The sequence below is a fragment of the Aplidium turbinatum genome, chromosome 5 (assembly GCF_918807975.1).
Source record: "Aplidium turbinatum chromosome 5, kaAplTurb1.1, whole genome shotgun sequence".
Classification (NCBI taxonomy): Eukaryota; Metazoa; Chordata; class Ascidiacea; order Aplousobranchia; family Polyclinidae; genus Aplidium; species Aplidium turbinatum.
In genome coordinates this window covers 12,933,736-12,956,054 of record NC_137476.1, presented here as the reverse complement: position 1 = coordinate 12,956,054, position 22,319 = coordinate 12,933,736, and the positions used below count along the sequence as shown (strand labels likewise).

The 22,319-nt window shown below is 38.0% G+C and overlaps 1 protein-coding gene across 1 annotated transcript in view; it reads right to left on the bottom strand.

Annotated features, from left to right (window-relative positions):
* The window catches only part of LOC145769934 (actin-related protein 2/3 complex subunit 1A-like), a 53,350-nt gene that overhangs the window by 5,930 nt on the left and 25,101 nt on the right, over positions 1–22,319 (bottom strand). Inside the window, exons 3-5 of the mRNA XM_082581484.1 lie at positions 19,610–19,710; positions 1,114–1,268; positions 434–623 (exon numbers count right to left, since the gene is read on the bottom strand). Of these exons, the coding sequence (XP_082437610.1) occupies positions 434–623; positions 1,114–1,268; positions 19,610–19,710 (446 nt within the window). The remainder of the gene's footprint in view (positions 1–433; positions 624–1,113; positions 1,269–19,609; positions 19,711–22,319) is intronic.

Below are 22,319 nucleotides of genomic sequence, written 5' to 3'. Positions count from 1 at the left end.
TTTGCGTTTTATTTCGATAACTTCACTGTCTTGATCGTTGTTATTCACTCGCACGAAAAGGAAATGAATCGGCTTGTTTTCCAACTGTTCCAATTATTTATGAGCTAACAATATGACAATTTTTACGACTAGGCGTTTTACATGCGTAAAACTAATCGTTTCAAGCAGCTGTTCTAATAAATTCGGTTAGCGACCTAGGTGTCAATATAAACAAGACACTAAGCTTAATCAAAGACTATTTTAATTGAGCAAAAATAGCGTTATGGTTATGACGTCATCACCTTTCTCGCCCCCCCCAAGGTTTTTTGAAAAGTCGGCGCCTATGCTGTAACGCATATTAGCAACAATAGATGAAGCTACTTAACATGCCTCCTGCCTTGCACTGTAAAAATATATTTCATACAAGACTTAATTACCAAATCTTTTCACTTACCCAGCCAGTGCAAGGCATTGAAAACTCTTGCATCAAATTCCCAAATGTCATCTTCTTCCCCCAGACAGTTGGTCCAGGTTTTGGATTGATATCTTTGATGTAAGCAGAAAAGACGTAGGCCTTGTAGTCGCAGCAGCCAGCGGCGAGAAGAACATTGTTAGGGTGCCAATCTATCGACACTATAGTTGACCTAATGTACAAAAATGCAAATATAAAATTAATGAAAAGTGCTCTAAAATACATATTTTTAGAAAATGCTTAGGCCTTCAGGTGGCTGACTGGTTGGTAAACTTGCCACCACAGTTTTTCAATAAATGTAAACACAGTACGTTAAACTGACTTTTTCTCCACCGAAACATTTAGGCCTGGAGTATTTTTAGAAGTGTTTTGTCCTTGCGTGTTAAGCACACGTTTTCAGTTTAGCACAAGTTTTCCAGTTTTTAGATTTAAAAAACTTGGCGTTTTGAGTTGACTGACACAAACGCATACAACAAATTACCAAAACATCGATAAAAGTGCTTTCGAAATTATACAGCTTTCTAGCATGGGAAAGCTAAAAAAAAAAATTTTTTCTCACATAAATGGTATTCACCCTAACCTATAAGGTTAGAACAATATAACGTGATCCTTAATAATTGTATGCCTTCACTTTTAATGTAAATTACAAATCCACCATGTACCTGATTGGCTTTTTGATGTGCTTGCTAACCCACCAATTATTGTCTGACTCAAAATAACAGATGGAAATCATTCTGGATGAACTTCCAACGGCAAACTTATCTTCCTGCGGTGACCATTTCACATAAGTAGCAGCTCGGTTAATTCGCAAAATAACCTTTAAGAAAAACAGTCAAGACTTAATTAACACAAAACATACCTATTACCTAGGATTCTAGCCCATGTAGGTCGATATGATGAAATTGTATCGTGCATATGTTGCAAGTACAGTACAATATTCACAATCTCATTCTACTTATTTACTCTTAGTTTAAGCAAAGCTTGAAGGAAGGCGAATAGGGCCGCCAGTTTGTTGCCGTCTCTGTGAAATGGTTAGTACCGAAGCCACACAACTTGTTGTTTGATTACAATTTATCTACAATGGAACTCCGCGCACCTACAGGACCGCGTAGCTAAGCGGTCGCGCTAGCGGACTCTTGCTTTGTTAGCATCATGTTCATAACAATTCGGTATGTACCTTAAATGCAAACAGTGACTTACGTGGTAGCCTGCAATGCGCGACAATTTGTAAAAGTACCGTAATTCGGTTTCTCTTTAAAAAAAAAAGACCTCAGTATAACACGCGTTTGTTCAATGCAGTTGAAAAAGTAGCAAAGTGAAAAGACATGCGTCTGATGACTTTTAATACGTTCTTTTTTAATATCGTAGAAAGAAGATAGGTGGGCTGCGTCATTAAAAAAGCCCAAAATACGAACTGAAAATGGTGATTTTAGATCAGCGCTTCTCAACCTTTTTGTCTTGGCGGTCCCATTTTGGTGCTCTCAAAGCGGCCCAAACCAAATTTATCTGAAATGTTAGTATACCGCGTCTCTTAACAGAAACAATTGCTTCATAAGTCCTGAAGCGACACTTAAAAAAAATTTCTGAACTCGCGATGCGGGTATGAGGATTGATGACGTTGACGAGGTTATGTTGAGTTAATTCAGTGGTTGCCAAAATTTTTTGAGCGCGACTCAAATCTGAGTTTGGTGAAGGTCTCGTGATCCAAGACAACCTCTATAAACAAACTCAGAACTCTACTGTTTTTTCAATCTTTGCATGCTATAAACAAGACACAGAAAGCCAGTTATAGGGCTGTCTAAGTGTTTACTATAGCTCGACTTGCTTAGAAGCTTAGTAAATGCGCTGGATTTGTTGCTGAGTCAAACCGGCTTAGTTTCAGTGCCGCTTCTTAGTGCTTAAAAAAATATTCTCGTTTTTCGCTTGCTTCAGATGTTTCTTTGATTTGTTCTTCTTTAAGGGTTCGTTCGACGACGACACTTCATAGTACAGCCCACATAGCAGCTTCACAGCACCAGGATCGCAGATAAAATCGATGTCCAAACTCAAAATAATAGTTCAGAAATCCTGAATGGTAAACTTACACTATACTATTATTTAGTTTACCCTGATAAAAAAAGTGACTTCAATGCCCGCAAAATTGTTTATGACGCAATAATGGAGTTAATACGAGAACCCAAATAAATGCATAATATATAGATAGTAATCCTGTCGATGTTGAGATTAAAACCAGCAAAGTTTAATAATTTACAATAGTCCCCTTTTTACCATTTGTGACCCATGTTTGGGTTACGACCCATAGTCTGGGAACCACTACGATATATGTTGGCAGACAGAATCATAAATCTATACCATGATTTAATGTTTTTCTATATTTTTCTCGCATATTTATACAATTTTTGCGACGTTTACATACAATTTTTCGTTTGTAGGCTAATCAAGATTTCGTTATAATCACAGTCATGGAAAAACTGTGAGTGCTAATAGGCTGCTGACTAACGTTTGGTCGGGTGTTTGAGCTGTAAATCAATGTACGGGGAAACAATTTGAGTTCGAACGCAACGTTAAAATCAAATGAGCAACTGACGGAGCTACATGATGACAATACTTTACCCCTCCCTCCGAAATGTTGTGCTGGTTTCGCCTCTGGTCATGAACTACGCCAGTGCGCCAAGCTTGTTTCTTGACATAAACTTCTTTCATAAGAAAAAACTTAAAATTGCGCATTCTGAGAATACTTTCGCCAACATCAATAGTAAAATTTTGTCAAGTGATGCTGTAACATAGTGTTAACTTTTTAATTAAAATATTTTGGGGAGGCAATTTCGCCTTTTGAAAACTGTTCAAGGTTTTTACAGGATAGTGTGAAACAAAAATTGCCAACACTAAGTCCTACATAAACATGCAAGGGTTTTCACTATGTGTCTTCCCAAGCGTTCAGTCAACGTTACGCAATGGTGCACAAGAAGAAAAATGTTGCACGAAAATTCCGACATATGTGTCCACAAATAGTGCATTACAAACACTTGGGCTAAAAATCAGATACTTCTCTCTTACGAATTATCTTACTTCAGTAAAAAACCAACGCATATGTTTGCGTTGATATGAACCACATCAACTGTTCACAAAGTTTTTACGATTCATTGCTCGCCTCCTTTAATCCGATTCGGAATGGCCCGTTTCGGCGAGTCCAATTCGGCTAGTCCGATTCGGCGAGTGCTCTATTCGGCGAGAGCCCTTTTCGGCGAGTTCCCTATTTGGCAATTTTTTGAATTTTTTTTTAAATTATCGGGTACCGTAGCCTAATTATCATTGCCTTTTCAGGGTTAGAGGTTAGGGTTGGGGTTAGAGCAGGGGTCACCAAACTACGGCCCGCGGGCCAGAACCGGCCCGCGAACTGATTTCATCCAGCCCGCCACGTGCTGCGGAAATAACAGCTGCACTACAACTGTAAAGGAAAAAAAGTTACCAAACATTTTTCCACCAGGCAGCCTTCATTTTGGTGTTCTGTTTTTATCATTAGGTAGGCTTGCTATTTTTTAGAAATGCAAATCCGGGACACATATTGAAAATTGCAAATGAACTTAATGTAGGCCTAATACAAAAGAATTTAATGCAGCTAATTAATTAATATGGGCAAATTACCAGTATATGAAGAGCTTGTTTCCAAAACCGCTTAGGCGCCACTTTTACAAAATTGAGTTTAGAGTGTCATTAGGTAGAGTATTTCCACAGGTACCTACTATCCAGGGGCGCAACTAGGGGGGTCGTCTAGTCGGCATGACAGCCCCCTTTAAAATTTGCAACTTCAAGAAGACGGACGACTAACTAGACTGAGACTTACCTACTACTTAACGTGTGTCAGTTCAAGCTACGTTCTATGGATACCAAACTTGTTTCACGCTCAAGTCGCATGAAACGTAATACAAAATATTAACAGACCGTCATTTATTCACGCAACATGATGTCATAAAAACAAAATAGCTGACTTTCCAGGGTAGTAAAACTTGCAGTGCGGGAAACCGGCTCAGCTTTACGCTTACAATGGCATGAAAAAGAAGCTTTACAAAGCCATCATTTTAACAAGTTCTCATTCTCAAGTTCAATCGTTTTCTTCTGCTTCCTTTGTTCTCTCAAAACAACACACGCGCGCACACACACGTAAGGAGCCTCTGTTAATCACATGCAGAAACGGATTGGCATGCACGACGCATGTGACTTGCAGGCGTTTTGCGGACGCCGGAGCATTTTTTCAAAACATTTTTTTTTTAATAATTTTTTTCCTTTCTCCGTATTATTTCCGAATCCAATTACCCGATAAAAAAGCGGTTTTTACATTCGATTCTGGATGGATTCGAAGCTTAAGGATTCGAAATTCTACTTTGAGCATCCCTACTTAGGATGCAACCTTATTAACCCACAAAACGAAACTACAGCTGGCTTTAGGCTAATCTGATTTGTAATCTTCGTATGGTCGCAACTTCACACATTCTTAAACCAATTTTATAATTTTGGTATCAAAAAGACGGCAGTTAAATTTTCTTTACAATGTTATCAAACTTGACGTGTATCCAGGCCCTAAGCTTGTGTGGACTACTTTTTAAAATGTGGGCCTGGAGAGCAAACAATTTGCTGCCTACTTTCGAAAGCGCGAGAAATTTTTTTGAGAGTGAGTAGCAAGCGCAGACAGAGCGAAAAAGGTCGCTTCGCACGTCACATAATTGCATCATTGCGCTGTCAATTTTCACTAGGCTAATATTCTAACAATCTTAACTGTGATATATCAACGCCACCTAGAGGAAGGTTATATCCAATGCCACCTAGATTACTCTAGGTGGCATTGGATATATCCACTTCTACCTAATAATTGTTAGTTTTCTCTCTCGTTGCCGACTCCCTTTGATTTTTTCTAGTTGCGCCGCTGCTACTATCCATTCCTTTTTTTCCAAAACCTTCTTTTTCTGTTTCAAATTCGACACTAAAAATTGCGTTTTCTTCCAAAACCACATACGCGCATAAACGTTTTTCGTGGTTTTCTCGAAATCACGAAAGTGGATGTAAGCGGTTTTGGAAACAAGCTCTTCATATGTAGGCCTATTTCACCAACAAAAATAAAAGAACTTAATAATTATGAGCAAATGAATCAGGCATAATAATATTTTTCTGTGCACCTTTTTCAAAAGTAGCCTACACTCTACAGTGTTCGATTTTATCTTTTCACAAAATGCACTACATGTCAAATCAACATTAATTTTGCAAGTGAGGAGAGCTTTAACATTCTGTTCTAGCATTTGGCCTGTGTCATCAGTCCACATATTGTTCATAATTGAAAAAAATCGCTCAACTGGTGCTGATGTCACGGCCAAACAAAGCACAAACTCGACTAGTTTTTGAAAGTTTGGAATGGTTATGTTTCTGTTGATAAAAGTTTGAAACGATTGGGTCCACTTTTGTTCAAGAGATGTCGTTGCATTTTGCCATCATTCTTTCCTCTGCTCTCACTCTCGGACATGTATTTCTTCACCAAAACGTGCTCATCGAAAAGGAAGTCGATGTTGATCATTTGCTTCTGAAACATTTCGTTGATATTTTCCGCAAACCCACTTGAGAAAGAATTGCTAAAATGGCTAACTCCAGATTTTTTTGTTGCAAATCTCAAATTGAAAATTCTGGGACAAACTGGTTAACCGGGCGGGACAAGGCCTTAAAATCGGGACTATGCCGGCTAAACCGGGACGTATGGCAAACCTATCATTAGGCCACCACAAATGCGGACAACTTAGGCCAAATTTGGAAAGATGTAATATATTTTCAAGAGCACGATGCCCTGTAGTGTATCACAGCAGGGGATAAATTTTCCAGCAACCTTTAGATTTTCATCACAACTTTGCTATTCCACTGCTGACTTTGTTATTTATTGTGCTCAATTCAAGTCAATGGAGATTCTAAATAGTTGTATATCTATATCTATTCGCAATTTGCATCCGGCCCGTAGCTGTTAATCTCGCAGCAATCCGGCCCTCAGAGAAAAAAGTTTGGTGATCCCTGGGTTAGAGGTTAGGGTTGTGGTTAGGGTTATGGTTAGGGTCTTATTTCAATGTTTAGCGACATTAAAACGATATAAAAGTGGCAATGATAATTAGGCTACGGTACCCAATAATTTTTTTAAAGAATTCAAAAAATTGCCAAATATGCAACTCGCCGAAAAGGACTCTCGCCGAATAGGGCACTCGCCGAATCGGACTCGCCGAATAGTAGTAGACCCAATCCAATTCTACCACCAAGGCTGTCATCCATGACATATAATTTTAGATTGCTAGTACTGTATAAAGAATTCACTTCAGTATTATGCTGAGTACCACGCGGTCGCGGGCAGCGCAGAACAACATGGCGGGTTGCGCACTCAAAAAAAATAAGTTAAATAGAGATGTACCGATACCAATATTTTGGCCGATACCGATATTTTGGCCGACACTTTAGTGTTACAAAAAGAAGCAATTTTGATATTTGCAAGTAATTATATCAAATGCTAAGTTTTATGCAAAAAAGGTAAAACTTAAAGCACAAGATCAAAAGTAAAACCACAAGATCTTGTGCTAAAACACAAGCCGTGGCACCACCGCGACTGACACAGTGACAAATTAGTCTAAAACCAAAAAATCCCCTAAATTCAAAATTAGTTGTGTTCAAGTTTGGCACTTACAATAAATAAATTCCAAAATACGCCACAAAACCAACCAAATTTAGAAATTTATAGAGCAGCAAGGGGAACTTCAAATGGGCAACATTAGGTGCCAAAGGGGGCATTATTATATCATTATGAGTGACAATGGACGGATTTGGAAGTCCTTGGCAATTGAAGATTCAAGAATCCAATCCCAACTCAATGTTGTGTCATAATAGTAGGTTTTAGTAATGACAGGCCACCGTGATTGAGAACTGGGGTATAAGGGAAGAAACATTATATCATAATTGGGGTTTCTGAAAAATTAATAAAGTGTTTGCGCAAACCAGGGATTCCAAAACAAATCGAGATGCGAAACTGACGGATTATCCGCTTAGGATCGTAACAACAGTAGTGCAAGCATCATGTCGCGGAGTGTGCGCGTGGCGGTGACATGTGATTTTGCCAATAGTAAGCAGATGCTAGACAGCAGTTCACGTTTCGTTGTTCTTATTCAGTAGTTGTTTATTCCCTAAAAAAAGAGATAATTATTTGACCAGCTTGATGAATTATCGCTAGAAGGCAATCAAAGCTGCAATGGCAACTCTCACCATGCTGGTACGCCATTTTTGAAATTATCTGGTACTAGGTTGCAGTACTTGTAGAGGGCAAGTAATCTAAAGAATTATTTCTCATTGAGACATGCTAAAAATGTGTTTTCAGTCAGCAATGAGTGCTCAAGATGTGCGCTTTCAGACAAAATGTCATCTGACATGCTCAATGATATTTATGATGGTACGGGATGCGTAAAACATCATTAATGAAACGATATTGTGTTTTTCTTTTTAGGATAATAGTTTCTATTTGCAAGATGAAAATCTGATGTAATTTTTTGAAATCTGGTAAAATTTGAAGAGGTTTCTGGTGACAAACTCATTTGAGAATTTGGCATCACTGAGCTGCATAACTAATGTAGGCTAATGGTAGTAATACAGTCACCTGGGTTGTTCAAAACCACTTAAAAATGGAAGTTGATGAGTACTGCTATTTTGCATTCATCAAATGCTGGCATTTGCACAACAATCTAACCTCTTAGTGTAATTTATTAAGTTAAGTAGTGTAATTTATTAAGTTGATGAGTTGTCCGATTTTTCCCATTTCAGTCAGACTTTACCCCATTCCTATGATATTAAGTATGGCTATCAGCACTAGGCCTTATTGAAATTACCTTTTTGTTCAGTTGTTAATTTGTAAAATAACTACGGTACGGTGCTAAAATCTATTTGTTAAATTGCTGGTAGTGGTATATGCTATGGGCTACACTTGTTGTGTGCCAAACTGTAACACCGGCTATAGATCAGCTAATAATGGAAAAAAGTTGCAATGCTTCGTTTCCCCAGTGACCCAGAAATGCTTCGCCTTTGGGTCAATGCGATTCCCAGGAAAAACTTACCTGTGACAAAAAATAGCAGAGTATGTGCTAAGCATTTTTCTGACGTTGACTTTGAAACTGTTTCTACGGATCAATGTAAAAGCAGAACTTAGAAGCGAGACACACAACAGCTTAAAAGAATAAGATTGAAAGCAACTACTATTCCTCATATCTTTCAAGACCTGCCCAAATATTTATCTAAGCCAGCTCCTCCCAAGCGCTCTACTACTGCCTGTTCATCTTATTGACTGAAGTTAGCAACATTCTTGCATTTTGCAAAAACCTCTGTAGCGATTTGCAATCTGGAATCGTCGATAACTACAATCGCATCAATTTAGCCATTTGTGCTCTAAAAGATTTCAAAAGCGATGACAAAAGTGATGATAATGATTCAGGTTCATGTATGCATTTTGTGAAATTTTTAACAGAACAACTTAATTTGATGCTACTTCCCAAAGGCGGCCGAAGATATTCACCCGAAATGATTACAATATCATTTTTGTGGAAACTCAACAGCAGTTCCTTATACAAGCGACTATCTCACTTTTTCTTGTTACCATCTACACGCAGACTGCAGCAACTATCAATGGACTTGAACATTGAAACAGAAAGAGTTGATATGAGCTACTTAAAGAAAAGAACGTGTAATTTAACTGAAGGTGAACGAACGGTTGTGCTACTGATTGATGAGGTCTATACTGCCCAGCGCGTTGAGTACAGTAATGGGAGTTACATCGGTCTAACAGAAGACGGTCATCCAGCCAAAATTGTTTTAGCTTTTATGGTGCAGTCTGTCTGCAAAAACTATAGGGATGTGGTGCGTTTGGTGCCAGTAGAAAAGCTTGATACGAAGCTTTTACAACGCAATTTTAATCTTGTAATGGATGCACAACAAGTGGATGCTCTTGATGAGAATTTTTTTGTTGTGGCTGTATCAGTGGATAATCATGTATGCAACAGGTAAGTCCATTATACTTTTTGATGTCGTTAGTTGCCTTAAAGTAGAAGTATGGAAACTATTTTATTGCCATCTCCCATTCTCCATAACCATCCAGTATAATCACCATATAACGATACAGTACTACCCTTACTAATATTAAATTGCAACAAAATAATTATTAAACTTGTTCTTAATCAACTTGCATGGGCATCATGGTGAACAGCCATATGGCCTGTGCTACATTAAGCTGATTGTACAATCGATTTTATTTATGTACCGGTATATGTGGTACTGATTCATTTTGAAGTATTGTTAGTAAAGCCAAGGAACCCAATGTTTAAGAAAGTTTTCTGCTACAGGCATAAGTCATCTGGAACAATAATATGTATATAAAACGGTTTAATTTTAACAAAAGCTAATACGTATTGAAAAGTTTTCCTTGAGATGGCTATACTTTAATATCTCATTTCTTTAGAAAATTGTTTTCCGAATTATGCGGAAGCAGCAATCTATCAAGCAGTGTGGCTCACCGTACCAAGCCTAATGAACGTTTGTTCTTGCTCTTCGATTTCACCCACAATATGAAGAATATATTCAATAATTTTGTGAACAGAAAGGTGATGCATATTCCAGAAATCACTGGTGACCAAAGCTTACTTGGTGGAAAGTGCATTGCTCCGTTTGCACACATAAAACGATTGTATGCACTAGAGGAGCACAAGCCTCTGAAAGTGGCTCATTCATTGAAGAAAGCTTCTCTTAATCCAAGCAATATTGCACGAACCTCCCCACAGCATGCTCTCAGTAAGTGCAATTTCATTTTTAACATTTCATTTTTATGGTTGGCCATCATTTCTAGAATTAAGTTACAATTCCATGCATGTATTTTATTTAGTTTATACTGGTGTACTGGTAGATTAGATCGTATGTCAACAAGGATATACATATCTTCACGCAGGAAGAAACCGAAGATTTCTTTTTGATTTGTGGTACATTATTATCCCTGTACTCTCAAGTGTTTTTGTCTGCTGGTAACATTTCTTTCAGCTTTAATGCTGAATATTTCGTATTATTGAGCGTTGTACGACTTGTGCATTGTGTAGGTGTATTCAGTGAGTCAACTTTTCTTGGTTTGGAACTCTTTTCAGAATAACACTCCGGCTTCAAAGACACGGCAAAATTTGTGAAATTTATCTGCACTATTTGGAAGATTATGACCGTGAGAACGCCTTACAAAGGTTAGAACATCCATATTCTGTGCTCTTTGAATATTATACTGGTTTTTGTGTTATTGTTACGACACTGCCGACTGTTTTGTGTACAATATTTTGTCTTGTAATGTTAAGTAACTTTGCATTTCATGAAAACAGGCGATATTTTTTGACACTAATAAGCATCAAGATGTCTTGAGCTATGAAGCTTTTGTATGCCATTGCTATCAAATGGAGATGTTGATAGACATTCTATCTATAAATTCTATATCAATACACTTTTTAATTGCAAGCTTTTGAGGGCAACTGGCCCTGCACCCCAACTCTCTCAAGGCAAAACCAGACAATAAATACTTTACTATAAATGCCTTCATGAAAAGTTTTTTACTCACTGCGCTATTATATTTAGGCATTGAAAAGAGAGATAATATGTGCAAGCCTATGATGTTTGGAGATGAACAGGAACAAGCCAATTTGCAATACCTTACTGCGGCGACAGACATATTTGTGCAATGGAAGCAATCAGGATGTTCTGGACTGACTGACCAAACCTTTTTGGCCTGCATCCAAACCATGACTGCAGTACCAAAGTTGGCAAGGTACTTGCACGAAAAGTTTAAGCTTCGGTACGTTTTACCGGGAAAATTTACCTCAGATCCCATAGAAGGATCACTCCAAATTATTCGAAATGGCAGACCGAGGGGGGTTGTCAGTGCCTTCTGAATTCTGTTTTGCAGTAACCACGCTAGCTGTACAATGTTATACTGCTATCATATCGGATGAAGGTGCCAAATCCAAAATGATGTCAGTTTCTAATCAGCGCTCTGCATATATAGCAGCAGTGAAAAGTGTTGCACACAAGTCTGTCCATTATTGTGCTATGCTGTGCCAGAACTGCGTAGGAGGACATTGTAATTTTGAACTTATTTTAGAGATAGTTTTTAACTGTTTTCCCAAAAACGAACTCAAACGGCTCAACGCACCAAAACATGAAACACCAGCAATGATGGCTAGAAAGATTCGAAAAGTTACGAGTGCCAGCTCCAACAAAACTGCTGCTTAAACCTCTAGGTTTTGGTATTCGATTTGTTATTATGTGTTTTAATATTCTAAGAAGTGTTTTTTCACCCTTATTTGACTTTTGAATTATTGTTTTTGTAATTGTTTTTTGGGAGCTGGTATACAAGTCCCCTCCCCTGGTAACTCATGACAAAGAGGAATTGACCAAAACATGTGGATTGAAGTGTGTGAACAGTAAAACAAAGGTAAAGTAGTTCACCCTATATGTTTGGTCGAGTCCTGTCTTTGTCATGAGTTACCAAGGGGGAGGGGGGACTTGTATACCAGCTCCGTTTTTTGGTGTAAAAAATTGTAATCAACCAAAATTGCTTCCAGTCATATGTAATGCCAATACTAGTGTTTCTAGAACGTTTGAAACAGAAACTGCAGTAAGTTCTGTATCAGATATATGCTTACAAACAGCTGCAGCGCTGTTTCGCGTTAGCCCTACTGTTGTTACGCGGGCAAACCGAGTTTCGCATCCCAGTTTGTTTAGGAATCCCTGGCGCAAACTCTCCAATAGACAATCACAATTGATAATAAGATGTAAAATGTAAACCAAGTCATTTGTGTAGTCGTACAAAAACTATTCGACAAGTAATGTGCAACCTAAGGGCGGTCGGCACTTTAACATACTGATATCCCATTGAACCACGAACCATCAACCAATCAGAAGCTACGCTGTTCATGACGTCATCAAGGTTGCGTTTCTCGGAACAAAGGAAAAATGCAACTTCCCACCAGTGCTATTGCTCTTGTTTGTTGTGTACCCAAAAAAAGTTTAAAGTAATAAATAACTCTCTGGCTGAATGCTGAAATGGCCACAATTGGACGAACAACCTAACATCTGATGGTTCGGGTTCGTTCAATTGGATATCAGTATGTCAAAGGTTCTACCCCTTAGGGCGCTTGTCGTTTGGTTGAGAAGCTTTTGCCAGGCCAAGACCACCAAGGTAGCAAAAATGTATAATTTTGCATCGTTTTTACGTTGCTAAACGTTTAAAAAAACCATGTAACTTGGTTGTTTTTAGTAAGCTGGTTCTATCAGTCTTTTGATGTTGCCTATTTGCGTTGCATTTTTGTGTTTTTTTATATAGTGATACTTGCTCTTCGTTATTTCTGTTACGTTTAGATGATGTTACGTTATTATGCCGATTTGAGATATACTAATTTAATTTATGACGTTGTATGGATGAAAAACTTTTACAAATTTTATACTCTGCTGAGAGTAAAAAAGAAACACAAATGATAAATATTGGAAAAATTGAGTCTCCTTACACAACTTAAGAATCGAACAACACAAAACCGCTGAAACAAAATGTTTTGTTTAAGTGAAAGAATCACTCTAAGCAACCAATGTTAAAACTTGCGCGCAAGAAGTCATGGGAGTGTGACGTATCAAAAATTTGAACAGGTTGTTATTTTTCTACATCAATGTGACGTTAGTTACTACTTTAAAAAAATTATATCTTTGCTTCTGTAGAAAATCCGCAGCAAACGCCTTTTTTACGTGTTTAGTATCGGCCAAATTTCGCCAATACCGATACTAAAAAAATGGCCAATATCACCGATACCGATATATCGGTACATCTCTAAAGTTAAATATACATAGCCAATAGCCATATCCAAGAATTTAACTCTTGTAACATGATATTTTTTTAGTTAGGAAGCCGAACTTTTTTGTGCGACACCTTTTAAACAACGCACCAGGGCGTCGTGACGCACAGTTTGAGAATCACTGTATAAATACAAAAATGAAGAATAACAGTGACAGACTTCTGTTATCTGGGTGATCGGATAAATGGAAGTGGTGGATGTGAAGCAGCGGTGACAACAAGGGCAAGATTGGGCTGGGCAAAGTTCAGGGAATGTGGGGAAATGTTGTATGGCAGAAAATTTTCACTAAGGATGCAAGGAAAAGTATATCAGAGCTGTGTGCGGCCTGCAATGCTATATGGTAGCGAGACATGGGTATTGAGAGAGAGTGAACTGGTAATCCTGAGAAAAACGGAAAGGTCAAAAATTTGGTGAGAGCAATGTGTGGGGTGAAAACGAGAAGGGAAAAAAAGACTGAAGAATTGTTGGATATGCTAGAGATGAGAGAGACCATAGACCAAATGGCAAGGGCAAATGGAGTAAGATGGTATGGACATGTGATAAGGAGGGAGGAAGGAAGTTTTCTTAGAAAGGCACTAGATCTAAAGGTGGATGGGAAGAGGAAACGCGGTCGTCCAAGAAGAACGTGGAAACAACAAGTGAAGGATGAATTTAAAAAAGTCGGACTGAAGGAGGAAGATGCAAGGGACAGGGTGAAATGGAGAAAAGGGATAAAAACAATTGCTGCGCGGAAACAATCAGCCACCCCCACTAGTGGGGAACAAACCGACGATGGATTATGATGATGAACCAATTTTTAAATGTATATAAATTATTAATCATGCAGCAAATTTATAAAGTTTTACACGCCCCCTGAAAATGCTTTGCAAACCCCTTGGGGGGTCCACGGACCCAGGTTGAGAACCGCTGTTTTTGATGCTCTAAAAAAGGGGATTCGTTGTGTTGAAAGTTGGAAAAGAAAGTGTCGAAAGGGGATTTATTTTCACGATGACGAAATTATCTCATTGATTATATACATTTTTTTTTCTACAAAGACTTATAAATCTTCAACAGTTCTCCAACTGGCAACAGTGGAGCCATATGGTTATTGCTGGCAACATTAATCTTGAAAACAAACAAAGGGAGTGATATTCACCACAACAAAAATAGTTGACTAGTCTCAAAAACAAACACTTATTTAAAAAACGCTACAGTTGTCCAAGAAAACAAGCAACCCGCAAATTTAAAAAATACGAAAGTAAGGAAAAACAAGCTCAAATTTGCGGTAAACCGCAAGGTTTGTTACACTGCTCTAAACTTTCGGAATGGCCCGTTTCGACGAGTTCCCTATTCGGCGAGAGCCTTTTTCGGCGAGTGCCCTATTCGGCGAGTTTTTGAAATTTTATTTTTGAAAGGGAATTATCGGGTACCGTAGCCTAACTGTTTTCACATCGTTTTAACGTCGCTGAACGTGCAGAAAGGAATAACAATAAAATGTTTGAACTATTAAATGAAAATTCGTCATGTCAGTTTAGTTCAGTTGTTTTTATTTCTGACCATCATTTCAAAAACAATACACGTCAACATAGCAAAGGTAGAAGCAACAAACTGCGAACGCTAAAACGTGCTTGAATTCGTCATGTCTGTGCAGTTGTTTGTAAGGTAGAAGCGACAAAACGCAAACGTTAAAACGTGCTTGTGACCGATGACCAGTCGCAACACCTTCAGAAAAATTTAAGATGTGAAGGGAAAATAAAAAGAAAATGTTACAAAAAAAAAATCATGTTCATATCTATAAGTTAGTACTTTTGAATAGTTAAAATGATTAGTTTGGATCAACAAATGTGTGGCCTACAGCTTGGATTGAAAGGAAATTATCGGGTACCGTAGCCTAGTTATCCCTACCAGCAAAAATTTGTTCCAAGAACCTAGTTAGCCAAACAGTTCATATTTACATTGTAGTAACAGAATGAAAAGGCTAACCAAATGTGTGGCCTATCGTTTTAACGTCGCTAAACGTTGAAATCGTGTAGAAAAGAGAACTTTGATGACTAGGATATGTTCGTTGAAACTGAGAAACATTCACAGAAGCCCTTCGATACGTTGCATTTTTAAGATTATGCATTTTTAAGATAATGTATTCAGACGTTGAATCAATGTACAAATAAACTGTTAGGCTAAATAGGTTCTTGGAACAAATCGAAGGGCTTCTGTGAATGTTTCCACGTTTCAACGTATCCTAGTCAGCAAAGTTCTCTTTTCTACACGATTTCAACGTTTAGCGACGTTAAAACGATGTAAAAACGGCAATTTCTGCTGGTCGGGATAACTAGTAGGGTGGTTCAAAAAAAATCAATTTTTGAAAATGATATGGGCTACCCTGCCAAAAGTTTCCATTTCCAGAAAAAATAACTTGTGTAAAATATTTTTGGAAAATATTAATGTTTAGGGGTGCCCCAAGCCCCCTAAAGTTTTGGCGATTTTGTCATAAAAGCCTAAACTTAAAATGGCTGTGTTTCGAAAACGGTTCATGCTAATATACAAGTGTTTGGGTTCATTTTAATCAGCAAAGTGAGCTCTATGATTTGGCAAAGAGTAATAGTACTATAAAGTGAATTTTCAAATTTCCGATTTTCATGTTAAATTTTGTTATGTGTTCTAAAGTTGTGTTATTGCTGTACAATAGTAAGCATATAAGTCTATTGGTTATTACCAAAGTCCACACAAGGTCTTAGGTCATATTGGGTCCCCCCACTATGACAAAATGGGTGTTAGCTGTTTAAAACAAGGATTTTATGGCGACCAACCACTCACTGTTGCCCAATTAAGGTGTTCTTTGATGCTTGAGGAAAGCGTTTGCGATGCTGATACACAAGCTGCAAAAGGAACTGCAACTGGTCTTCACCTTTGGTCAAATGTCCAGAAAATGTTTTTACAAGGGCAACATTTCTTTCAGCATAGTCATTAGTGACAATCAGTCATCTAAAGAAATCTTTGGTCATCTGATAATCACTGTTTCCATCCCATTCTGCAACTGGAAGGTGGAGAAAGGCATATGGGATTTTCAGTTTCTTGAACAGCAGTTGTGTGTTGGTTGTAGCGAATGTTGCCGCTGTTTTGGTGTGTATGTTATCAAACAACACAGTAGCTCTTTTTTCTGGAGTCCTCGGTTTCCTCAGCGACCATTATTATCTAAAGGAGACAGACCCACCAACTCTTCAGAAAGGGGCCTCAAATGACGAGCCATTTTTCTGTTGCGACTTTGGAGATTGACTCATTGATGGTTGCATACTCCTTCAAGCTTTTCAGAAACACAGATTGGGAGCCTTCACAGCCAATGGAGCAGTAATCCATGCTTTAACATAAATACAAGAAAATAAAATACACAGTTCATGAAGTCCTCTCTGTTCATGCAAAGTCAAATGAAATTGACCGCGAAACATCCACACTTTGAATGTGTAGATGACTTAAGCCATCCATCTTTCATGATGACAGCATCAGGATATCAAAACCTAGTTACATAAGGTAATGGGGCAACAAGAAACGATAACGTTAATTCCATGACCTCTCAATAATCATCTCGATATTGTCTTTCTGTGGTCAATTTTACAGTGGTAAACTCGATCATCTCTTCTCTAATACCCTTATATTATCTGCTGCATCATCCGTCAATGCATCTTTAAAATTATTTTGATCTATAAACTCCCAGGAATCTTTAAACCTTTTGAAAAGCAGGATGTCCGAGGCAGAAAATGATGGCATAATTTTATTAAAGACTGCGCCTGCAATCAGTTCTAAAACATGATGGTGACACACCAAATATAGCAGGTCTCTTCCAAGTAGCTGCTCATGAAGGACACAAGCTTCATTAATGCAACCAGTGTTTATGCTAGTGGTATCAAAACACACGTATGGCTTCAACGTTTTCTTCAATATGCCAATCTTTAAAGGCATCAAATACTGCATGAGCTTGAGCCTCACCTGTGCCAGATGGAAGCTTTGGTACTGACAACAGCTGTGTATCCCCTTGAAAGGTCACAAGGAAGAAAAGGCGATCGACGTGATTGTGTCCAGTTAAATCTGGGAGAAGTTTTCCATCCCAGTGAACCATTAAAGGAGCTTTCGGAGACAAGTTTTTCATGATTTCTGTTGTAAACTGTTTTCGATGCTGACGTCTGCTGCGCCTGATGCTTGAAGTACTGAAGGTTAGGTCTTTAATGTTATGTCCCAGACTTTTGGCAGTTTCACTAACGATGTACATTGCTGCTCGATTGGAGACATTAGCTCTGTATAGGCTTGCAAGTAAAGTAGGAGATAAAACCTTTTCTCTACCCTTCTGGGATAAAATGGAAACAGCACATTACCCAGCTTATTCCTCACTCTCTGAGACAAATTCTTCAGTTGCTGATCTGCTGCTATCTTCCAGAATAGCCATTGTGGCTGATGTATCGTCGTTGCTTGTGTTGTTTTTCTACAGCATTTCGATGCCTTTTTTTCTTTTGTAATTGACTCCTATCGAGCTTGCCTAAACATCCTCTGCGACATCCTCAGTCAATCATCAAACATCGAATGGCAAAAGCAATAATGGTCGCTCAGGAAACCGAGGACTCCAGAAAAAAGAGCTACTGTGTTGTTGGATAACATACACACCAAAATCTTGGCAACATTCGCTGCAGCCAACACACAACTGCTGTTCAAGAAACTGAAAATCCCATATGCCTTTCTCCACCTTCCAGTTGCAGAATGGGATGGAAACAGTGATTACCAAATGGCCAAAGATTTCTTTAAATGACTGATTGTCACTAATGACTATGCTGAAAGAAATGTTGCCCTTGTAAAAACATTTTCTGGACATTTGACCAAAGGTGAAGACCAGTTGCAGCTTGTGTCTCAGCATCGCAAACGCTTTCCTCAAGCATCAAAGAACACCTTAATTGGGCAACAGTGAGTGGTTGGTCGCCATAAAATCCTTGTTTTAAACAGCTAACACCCATTTTGTCATAGTGGGGGGACCCAATATGACCTAAGACCTTGTGTGGACTTTGGTAATAACCAATAGACTTATATGCTTACTATTGTACAGCAATAACACAACTTTAGAACACATAACAAAATTTAACATGAAAATCGGAAATTTGAAAATTCACTTTATAGTACTATTACTCTTTGCCAAATCATAGAGCTCACTTTGCTGATCAAAATGAACCCAAACACTTGTATGTTAGCATGAACCGTTTTCGAAACACAGCCATTTTAAGTTTAGGCTTTTATGACAAAATCGCCAAAACTTTTGGGGGCTTGGGGCACCCCTAAACATTAATATTTTTCAAAAATATTTTACACAAGTTATTTTTTCTGGAAATGGAAACTTTTGGCAGGGTAGCCCATATCATTTTCAAAAATTGATTTTTTTTGAACCACCCTAATAACTAGGCTACGGTACCCGATAAATTCCTTTCAGTCCAAGCTGTAGGCCACACATTTGTTGATCCAAACTACCGGTAATCATTTTAACTATTCAAAAGTACTAACTTATAGACATTAAACATGATTTTTTTTGTAACATTTTCTTTTTTTATTTTCCTTTCATTTCTTAAAATTTTCTGAAGGTGTTGCAACCGTGCCAAATTTCTTTCAATTCAATAACTTACTTCGGTCACAAGCACGTTTTAACGTTCGCGTTTCGTCGCTTCTACCTTTGCTATGTTGACGTGTATTGTTTTTCATTTGATGGTCAGAAATAAAAACAACTCAACTGAACTGACATAACGAATTTTAATTTAATAGTTCAAACATTTTATTTTTATTCCTTTCTGCACGATTTCAACGTTTAATGATGTAAAAACGGCAATTATGATTAGGCTACGGTACCCGATAATTCCCTTTCAAAAATAAAATTTCAAAAACTCGCCGAATAGGGCACTCGCCGAAAAAGGCTCTCGCCGAATCGGATTAGCCGAATCGGACTCGCCGAATAGTAGCAGACCCCTAAACTTTACATATGTCATTTCTTGCGCAATTGCATTGCATCAATTGTATAAACTATTGAGTGATAGTGGTCACGATATTGGAATAAAATGCAAAGTATTTCGATAGAAAAACAATTGCGATCGAGCTGAAGTGGCCTTGAAGACGGGGTGATCTTGTAGGCATGGTATTGGTACAGTCTCGTTAAATGGAGTTAGTCGCTGACCAGTGTTCCACTGTAGATAATTGAGCGTGCATAAAATAATACACTGAAAAGAATAAGTCATACCAGTTCCTGAACCCACACTCCATCCTTAAGTTGCCAGACATAGGCATTTCGGTCAGCGCCACAAGTCACAATTCTGTTGGTCTTTGGAGCCCAGTCAATGCCTAAAAGAAAGAATATGCTGTCAACAACATACCAGACCTGTATAACTAAGTCATCATAGTAAATAGATTGCATAAGCAACATGTAATATTACACGAACACGTTTTTCACAAATGAAAATCACGTTTTCACTTTGTTAAACTGAAGTGGTTCTCAACATTTAACAGTGCGTGGCCCTCTTAAAGCAACATTTAAAACTCGTGGCCCTCACTCAACGGAGTGGCCCGTTTCGGAGACAGCCTTTTTCGGAGAAAGCCCTTTTCGGAGATTTTTTGTAAACCCAACAACGCCTTCTGTAAATCCAACGACGCCTTCTGTTTATTTAGAGAATTTTGTATTTTATTCCACAATATTGTTTCTTTTGCATTCCAACAAAGAACAATAAATTGAATTGAAATTTAGTAAAAAATAAAAAGCAAATTAAATTTATTTTTGAACTATTAAATTAAAATGTTTGCTCACATAAAATTGACATATATCCTGCGTCGCCGTCTGTATGCAAACTTAGAATATATTCGAATCCTCAACTATTAAAAAATTCCAATCCCTAGTTTAAGAGTCCACGTCTTTTAGGCGCAGACAGTTAGTCGCTAGTCAAATAGGCGTGCACACTGTGGCGTCTGGATATTTAGGTGCGGAGCACTGTGGTGCCCGTTCATTTAGGTGCTATTCCTACTAAAGTCTGTAGATTGTATCAGCTAGGCAGGTAGGGCAATGCTTTTCACACAAAATGTTATATTGAACAGAAAAATATGTTGAAACAATGAAAACTATTAATACTACAAAAAGTGCTCAATGCCAAGCAAAAAGGCAAAGCAGAGCGAATTAAATCAAATATAGTTATTACTATCTGAAGCCTTTACAAATTGTTTCACCTAACGGATCATCAGAAGGTCTGAAAAAACATGCAACCAGTAAAGAATCGATAATTCTGAAAAGATATTAAATATTACAACTGTAATTTAATCTGCCAAAAAAAAACTCTAAACCTGTACTTCTTTAATATTTAATATTTATAATTTAATATTTTCTCAGGAAGTACAGGTTTAGAGGTTTTTTTTGGCAGATTAAATTACAGTTGTAATATTTAATATCTTTTCAGAATTATCGATTCTTTACTGGTGGCATGTTTTTTCAGACCTTCTGATGATCCGTTAGGTGAAACAATTTGTAAAGGCTTCAGATAGTAATAACTATATTTGAAAAATATGTTGATGTGTTAATGCGCATGTGGAGATGAGGTGCGAGACAACGCTCTACTACTCTTGATATTAGCACATCTCCACAAGACATTTGCTATGCATCCTTGCAGCCAGATGGAACCTTACTTAATCTGTTCCCTTTCGCAATTACTTCTACTCGGGATGGATTGGTCATGTGGCGAGTATGTATGACAATGCTCTACTATAGGGGTCACCAACCTTTTTTGCATGCGGGCCACTTTGGCACTTAGGAGAGCTGTGGTGGGCCGCACTAATAAAATTTTGGGTAGGTTGACTCTTATGCTATAAAAGAATGCATTTCGTACCCAATATCCAGCATTACATGTTCTTAAATCTTAGAATACCGCAGCAACAAAATTAGTCGAACAACGCTACTGCCATGCCAAGCTCCTTTAACAAAACTTTTGACTTCTTTAACATTGCCTAATAAACGAGGCCACTTGTTTTGGGCACGTACAGCGAGGCGAGCGGTTTTATCAGAATATTCATCGTCAAGCAAAGAGTGGTGTTGTCACTTCGCTTGACAAAAGATATCTTGCCATTAACAGTTTCAGTAAACATGGAAATGTTTGACACATCGCAATACAGGCAACAATAGTGATTAGTGACCTGCAAACATATCAGCAAAAAATAGGCTCCAATAACAGGGAGAAAGAAATGAGGCACCATTGAAACAAACAGTTGTGGAAATCATCGAAAAAACGTTTCTAGCGTAATTCATGAACATTGAACAGTCTTCCCTCTAAAAAAGCAAATGAGTTGGTTTTACATCCTTTTTGTGAGAGTCTATAAAACCGTCTTTCTTTGTTAGACAACTGTCACTTGCGGTGCTTATTAGCATGGCAAGAATTGCTGATTAACAACATTTTGCAGTAATAAGCTAAATAGTTTCATACCAGAAAAAGTCTTTAAATTTATATATATATAATATTTTTCCAATTTATTATCAATTGAGTTGGCACACCAAAATATTTTGCCAACAAAAACTTGCATAAAGGAACACTGCTCGTGAAATCCAATAACGATGAAACGCACACTAGTGTTTACAGGACATTTACAAACTTAAAATAAGCAACCCTATGCTCACAGACATTTTCGAAATTCGAAAACAGACGTTTTAATTAACCACTGGGACAGTGTGGCTGGACATCGCATTGGAATAACTTTAAACGACCCCTACCTAGAACTACAATCTGATTGGTCCATCAGTGGAATCGTATGCAAAGCAAAAATATGCTTCCCGGAAAGTATTTTTTGTCTTCATGCTCTTTAACTCCTCAAGAAAAGTATTTTTGGTTATGCTTGTGCGCTGATACCTTCCGCGGGCCGCCCAAAACAGCGTGGCGGGCCGCCAGTTGGTGACCCCTGCTTTACTACATGAATACATT